Here is a 7,144-nt window from a genome sequence, read left to right as displayed (position 1 = left end):
TATATATATGTCTGACTTTCGTGAACCCCGTGAGTACTGACATGTTATCCGTGGGTTGAAATAACATTTTTTTTTTGTTCCATTCAGTCAACGACATTCAATTACACCTGAAGCAGACAGCTGCTTAGGAGGAGAAGCTGGACGTCTTCTCCATGATCTCTCCTCTATATTCTCACAGTATACACATCCCTTTATTAGACAGCGTTATTCAACGTTTAATCCTATTGTCGTCCAGTCGCGTTATTTTAATTGCACTCTGATCTAATGCAGTTTAGTCTGGGGAGCTGTCACTGCTCATACAAATGGGGATTACACAGCAATCCGATTAGCGGACTGTATGATATTTAATTAAGATTCTTAATATAGGAAAAGCAACAAAGGATTGACACCATCGTGAGTTGGATAAAATGTCACAAAAAGTTGAGTTGGAGTCGTTTGATCAAGCTAGTGGGAGGATTTATTTAGGCAGTGCTGCTTTTTCTTGAATCAGATACATAATGTCCCATTTCAGGGTAAGCAGTATCCTGGGAGAAACTCGGTTAGCCTACTGCTGGATTAAGAAAAAAAAATGTTTAGAGTTGCTACTCAGGCCTGTGTGTATGTTTGTGAAGCAGACCTCCAGTGGCAGACAGAAAACTAAAAATACTGTGTTTTCACCAGCACTCTCCTAGGATAGTAGTACTGCCATAAATGAAATAGTTGTTCAGAGGTTTAATACGGCTGGCTGAAAGCTGAAAGCCTGTTATCCTTGTACACATTAAGCAGTCTGCAATGCTACACCAAATCTAAAAGAAACACCCTGTGATATCTAAGCAAAACAGCAACATTATATGGGAAAATCAATGAAATCCTATGGGAGATAAGGATGCCAGTGTACAAGACAAAGTGCTATATAACTCACTATTCAGTACAGCAACACGATGGATGGAAATTGAGCTATGTGAAAATGGCAATGACCATGTTTCTTTATTTTGCCTGGGCTGCAGGACAACCAACAGCAGCAGCAGGGCTTGGACGGGTGAGAATGACTGAGAGGTGAAGAGGATGAGCCGTTTCTTTACCTGTTAAGTTCTCCAGGTCCTTCTCCTCTAAGGATGACAGAGTGTCATCGTCTCCGTCAAGTGATGTCTCACTCTCCGAGTTTTGATTTCCCAGAGCCTGACTCTTGATGGACTGTTTGCCTTTGAGAATATCCTCCTCGGACGCTGTAGGTGGGGGGGATTTATTTATAAAAAAAAAAAAAAAATTGCCTACATTACAAGTCATATTCAGTTTTATGCATTGAGTTACATTTATTTCATAACACAAAAAGCCCTATTAACTTTATTTCAGCGCAGTTTGATGGCATTTTATTGAATGATCACACGTTTGAGCGGATTTTATTTTTTTAAGTGAAACCAAACACCCGACTCAGACATCTTTTCTCTAAAAACAACAATTATAATCCACCATTACAAACAGGAAACAGTTATTTTTAGATTGACTGATAAAAAACAAAAGAAAAAGAAATGTGCTCAATATGAAGAAAAAAAAAACAGCTTCCTACTCACTGCTTTTGTTTATGCTACAACCACTAGTGTAGTGGTAAATAAAAACAAAGTAAAAATTCCAGTATAATGTTCAACTTCATTTTCAGAACTGCACTCATTTATCACTCTTCACAAAACGCATGTCGATTTGAGACTACTTAGTAAACACCATCTTGTTTTTGTCAGCTTCCAAAAGGTGGGTATACACTTTGTTTTGCCAACATTAAAGGCCAGCTTTTGTATAGTGAGTTTACCCTCTGATTAAACCATTTACAGAGCTGACCAGCACAGTTGTTTAACCTACATCCATCGGTGAGGAGCAATGCTGACTTGTGTTGCATTTTCAGACTTGCAGAGCTAAAGTGCAGACAAACCGAAACCAACGAGCAAAACAAGGCAGACCAAAGACAGACGTAATCTTAACCCTATATGCATTTCGCCCCGAAACAAAACACCATTTCACACAAATATGATTCAAACACAACTTAAACAAAACGAGGGTCGCACAATGCCTATTTTGATTTCAACTCAACATGACTTGAGGTTCCAAATGGATTATTTAAGAAAAATGGTAATCTGCAAACATTTACAGAGCCTTGCATTCCCCAGTGGTGCATGGTAAGGATCCACAGACACAAGTCCACAGCACAAAGGCTGGCTGGCAAGTCCTCTCTCTTTGTAAACATAGCTGGCAATAAAGCGGGAGCTTTCGCTGCTTCTGTGCATGTTTTATCAGCATTCTGGTAAAAGCTACCCAGTTCTAAACCCAGTGGGAAGCATACAACACATACTGGATATGTTGTTTTTTCATCATCACCTGAGGGAAGATCTATTGCTCTACAATAAAAATGCGTAGTCGCGTCATGTGGCTATATACTTTGAAACTGCTAAAAGGAGCTAGGATTTAAAAAAAAAAAATCTCTTGTCGTGGAAAATATGCAGCTCACTGATATTTAGAATGGTCTTCCTGTAATTAAGCCTCCCTGGAGGATTCTTTAGTTAGCAGCACTGAAATTACTACCAGCTCCTCTAATACCTACCACATGCCGTTGTATTCACACCAAGCAAGTGGACAGGGGGCTTATGAGCTTAAAATACAGAGATCGATTTGAACTTCTTTGCGTTTCACTGTAAACATGCTCAGCAATTCTCACCCCAACTTAAAAGTACTGTACCACTACCATACTGCATCACGCCTCACAAATACAGTCTGGTGCAACTAAACCTTGTGACTGGGCTGATCTATGCCCATTCTCTCTTCAAGCACAAGTTATTAATAGTTCCTCAGTATATCACTGAAGTAAGTGCAACAAAAACACTGACCACTCAGCATCCTGTTTGGCTGAGACAGGAACAGCAAGAAAAGCTACTCTGACCACTCATGTCACACATTAAAGAACTATGCACATACTTGCTAACTTCACACTCTCAGGTCCTGTAGTGGATACTGTTTTTTATTTGACAACTTTGAGGTGTGTGTGTGTGTGTGTGGAATCATGTTTAACTTTAAAGTACAAGCTGTCATCAGTGGGATTTACACTATCAAAATGTGTGTGTAAAATGTTGAATTAACTGAAATTATTAGTTATAAATTAACAATACCCATCAATGCAAACTCATGACAGACTCTTAATTTTTTGAAGAAGAAAAAAATGACAATTTTAATCTATGCAAAGAGCAGGCAAATGTAGCAGGGCACTTCAACCACATCACTCATCGCACAGGGAGCAGAAACGTGCAGAAATCCCAACAGGTTACACTTTTTCCAAGACCCCATTTCCCGACTGAGAGGTTCAACTACCTGCTTATACAACTCAAGGCATGCATGGTCGCAGCAATTAAATTGTCAAAATTAACAAATTTCTTTTTAACGGGTGCGTAGCCAGGAGAGCTGGTCATGAGGCGAGTATTGATTACCAGAACAGAGACATTAGTCTTCAGGTATTTACTCTGCCACCTCTGGTACACGGGCTCTGGACCAGACCAAATCAATCCCCAGAAAAGATGGTTCTTTCCAGGCATAAATACATAACAGCCTACTCAAGCCTACTGGCAGCCACACACTCTCCTGTGGAAATCATCTTGGCGCGGTATGAATGATAACAGTTGTCCTTACCCTCAACGCAGAAATGCCCATTTTTCTCCATGTTTAAATGAAATGATGTACATTTCCCTCTTCTTAAAAAGGAATAAATTACACTGTGTTACAACAGATCACTCAGTAAAAAAAACATAATAAAAAAATAAAAGCTAAATATTTTCCATGGCTTCTAATTTTATGATCAAGCGTGAGATATGAAAAGTGCAGCCACAAGTAGCTAGAAAATTAGGGTAAATTCAGGCTTGATCTTATACTAAATATTTTCTTAGGGGGAGAGCTTGCATTTTCCCTTCTGCATCTGATGAATATAATTACAGCCAGATATGACCTTTGTGCTCTGGCTGAAAACTCAGCCTGCATTCTCATCTTGAGCTGCACTTCCGTAACAAATGTCGGGTCGACTAAAACAAGACGAAAGGTTACATCAGAAAATGGATGCCGTCAGGCTTCAATGTCAAAGAGTTATTTTAATGATATATTCCCATACTTCAGCCGGCCTGGGCAGTATACTCTCTTGAGGTAGCATACCCTTGCCACAACTGGCTGCTAGCTATTTTTACACATACTTTGACTTTGAAACCAAATGTTGTTTGCAGGATTTTCTCTTTTGTCCCCCACTGAAGAATATTTGCAGCACATACGCTGAAATAGTTTTAAATAAAAACTGAATCCCTGACCAAATACCTCAACGACCCAACTCACAGAACGCCTTTAACACATTTTTCCTCCGCTAAAAGAAGTCATTGACAGCAGTAGTGACGTGTCCGTTCTCTGTCATGAACTAGCTGAAGGGAAAACAAGGAGGAATTAAGATGGAAACGAATGAAATGCAGAGGCTTGCTGCAGAAGAACAGCGACCAGCTGGCCTCGGTCTCCAGCTGCCTCCACACTGCAGCCATTAGTGCAGACCCCAAGTCTCCCAGCATCCTGGGATCCCCAACGCTTATTGCTTTTAGATCACCTTCGCATTGACTCCTGTCACACCTGCCATTTGTCTTTGGGACGGATGTAACATTTAAGGGGACTTTTGCAGGTGACACATTGAGGACAAATTTTGCACAGAAATAGCGATTTATTGGAGAGAATAACTGATTGAGCTGGTGTGTTGATGATTGTGCTGAATTATTTTTTGTTATTGCAGAAATTAGGGATTACATGCAGTCTAGCGCAAATGTGACTGCTGGTGTTAATGCAGGGACATGTGTTATTCAGATGTGGTTAGAACTGACTGCTGGGAATGTTAAGTTGTTCTCTGACGCGGCTAATTGAAAATCAGCACCTGCCGTTATAGGGAGAGCGCAGAAACGAATGAAAAAATGATCTGACCTATTTCAATACTAAGGGGAAAAGTAATCCATGTTGTTAGTGTTAATTAAGAACTCTGCACTTTGGGCATTAGCAAAGAGTATTGAAAAAGTCTTCCCAAATCACATTGCATTTTCCCACATCTTAATAAGCTCCAAGTTCAACATGGACTGTTTCTTCAACGCCAGACTGCAATTTGCGTTTCACAAGTATATTTAACCTGAAGGACCAACACAACTTATTACATTGACTCAATAAATTCATCATAATTGTACACCTCAAAATACATTTAACCTTGACTATAAAAAAGGTACATCCATTAGTATACCTCTGATCTAACAAACCCTCCTGTAAAGGAATGCATCAAGGGCCTTCATTCCAAAATGACCCCTCGTTAAAATCCAAAAATCTTAATAAGGGACTAGATAGGAGGGAGCATGAATGCTACTTACCACTGATATCGGCCACTGTTATGCAGCAAAGAAAAAAGAATGAACAAAATTTCATATTTCATATCCTTCATGCTGCTAACACATTATTAGTCCAGCTTTGCATAATGGGAGTCAGAGTATTAAATTACTTTTGTGAAATTCAAATGAGGGTGTTATTTTTACTGTGTCTTGTGGTACAATAAATATTTTATTGCAATGGGAAGACTAATTTTTATTACCATGTACCTGGTGCTACCACCAAGTGAGTAAGAAAGGGGGTGCAAACAACGGGCTGGGACTGGGTGAATGGGACTGACCGTGCTCGGACGCGGCTTTGAGCGTAGCCTCCGAGTGAGTGGATCCGTAGGGGTTCCTGATGAAGCGACGTCGCCGCCTTAAATCGTCCTCCCAGTAGTCCAGGCGCCAGAACTCCCTCGGCCGGCTGCAGTGAGACAGAGGTAGCACATGTGTTAGCAATTACCAGCCAGCATGGTATAGCAGCATTAGCACTCGGTCCGAGCAAGCGTACATAAAGCCAGCATTGTGTTTGGTGTTTTTCCTTCTTTTTTTTAACTCTCAGAATCCCTCTTAAAAAACATTCACTTAGACACAAGTTTAGAGCCCAAATCATTGCACTTGACAATGACAGCATCTCCATCTCGGAGGATTAGGTGTTTTTTATTTCTTTTTCCTTCCTCTGTCTCTCTCTTTTTGAGAAGGTGAACTGAGCCCTAAGTACATCCCAGTGGAATGAGCATATGACAGCGTGATCATTTTCCACACACATCCGCACGTGCTTCCCTTCTAGGCTCATTTCAAGCCCAGCAGGATACCTCTTGTCAGGACTCATGGCTACCAGGATAAGGAGAAGGCCATTACCAAACACAGGGGAGGGGGTTGGACAGCATTACCAATATTAATCAATGTCTACAGCACCTATTTTTCTTTCCAATTTACATCTCCCTTTACCAGGCCCGGTCAGTAAATCAATCTGCTCTTAAGGAAAAGAAAGTGTTAACTTTTGATGAGTCACTGCCACATAGCTGTGTGCACGTACACTGCGTGACTGTCTATCACTTCAAATTTTTAAGTGATGTAATTAAAACATAATCTAAAATATTTATTGCCCATGGCTTGGAGGCACAACAAAGCTTAAGAAAATATTTTTTTCTGATTCCACAAGCAATTGCTTCTTTTCCAGGTAAAAAGGATTTGGGAATTTGAAGAACCTTTTAGTACAAAACTGTTTGTGTGTCAATTAGGCGGCTTGAATATCCACTTTCTTGATAAAAACAGCTTGTGTTAATGATTAACAACTCCGGTGGGGAGAAAAAAACAACAACAACATGCACTTAGGTCTTCCGTGAAACTAAATCCTGACTGTCTGTCTCAAGTAAAATTGTCTTTTATCCTTGTACTAAATGTTCTCATGAGAAAATCCCTTTTAGGAAATAAGAAAATCCCAGTCTAGGCGTGTCCTAGAGTTAGTTTTCTTTGCTTTTTGTTCACCATGAGATTTTCCTAAAACCCACTGCAACAATTTACCACGATTTCATGAAATACTGTAAATCTCTGTAATTCTGCTGGGCTGTGTGAAAAGTGAAACTAAGACCGGCATTATTTATGCTCTCACGAAACACACAGTACATTTTAGTGCTGTCAAACGATTAAAATGTTTAATTGCATTAATGTCAAAGTTAACTCACCAAAAAAAAAAAATTATTATCTATTCTAAATGTCCCTTGTTTTCTTTTTGTCCCATTATTTTTTCTCATTTT

At 39.8% G+C, this 7,144-nt stretch overlaps 1 protein-coding gene across 8 annotated transcripts in view; it reads right to left on the bottom strand.

The window, feature by feature from the left end:
* lrba (LPS-responsive vesicle trafficking, beach and anchor containing) overlaps positions 1-7,144 on the bottom strand; it is a 199,232-nt gene that overhangs the window by 77,798 nt on the left and 114,290 nt on the right. For 5 of the 8 annotated variants that reach the window (XM_032539028.1, XM_032539046.1, XM_032539063.1 and 2 more), the window contains exons 37-39: positions 5,684-5,808; positions 5,388-5,402; positions 1,062-1,205 (exon numbers count right to left, since the gene is read on the bottom strand). In XM_032539028.1, coding sequence (XP_032394919.1) covers positions 1,062-1,205; positions 5,388-5,402; positions 5,684-5,808 — 284 coding nt within the window. The remainder of the gene's footprint in view (positions 1-1,061; positions 1,206-5,387; positions 5,403-5,683; positions 5,809-7,144) is intronic. The other 3 variants (XM_032539072.1, XM_032539082.1, XM_032539090.1) reach the window with 1 other exon arrangement.

This window comes from Etheostoma spectabile, chromosome 2, assembly GCF_008692095.1.
Source record: "Etheostoma spectabile isolate EspeVRDwgs_2016 chromosome 2, UIUC_Espe_1.0, whole genome shotgun sequence".
Lineage (NCBI taxonomy): Eukaryota > Metazoa > Chordata > Actinopteri > Perciformes > Percidae > Etheostoma > Etheostoma spectabile.
This window is presented reverse-complemented; position numbering and strand designations above follow the sequence as displayed.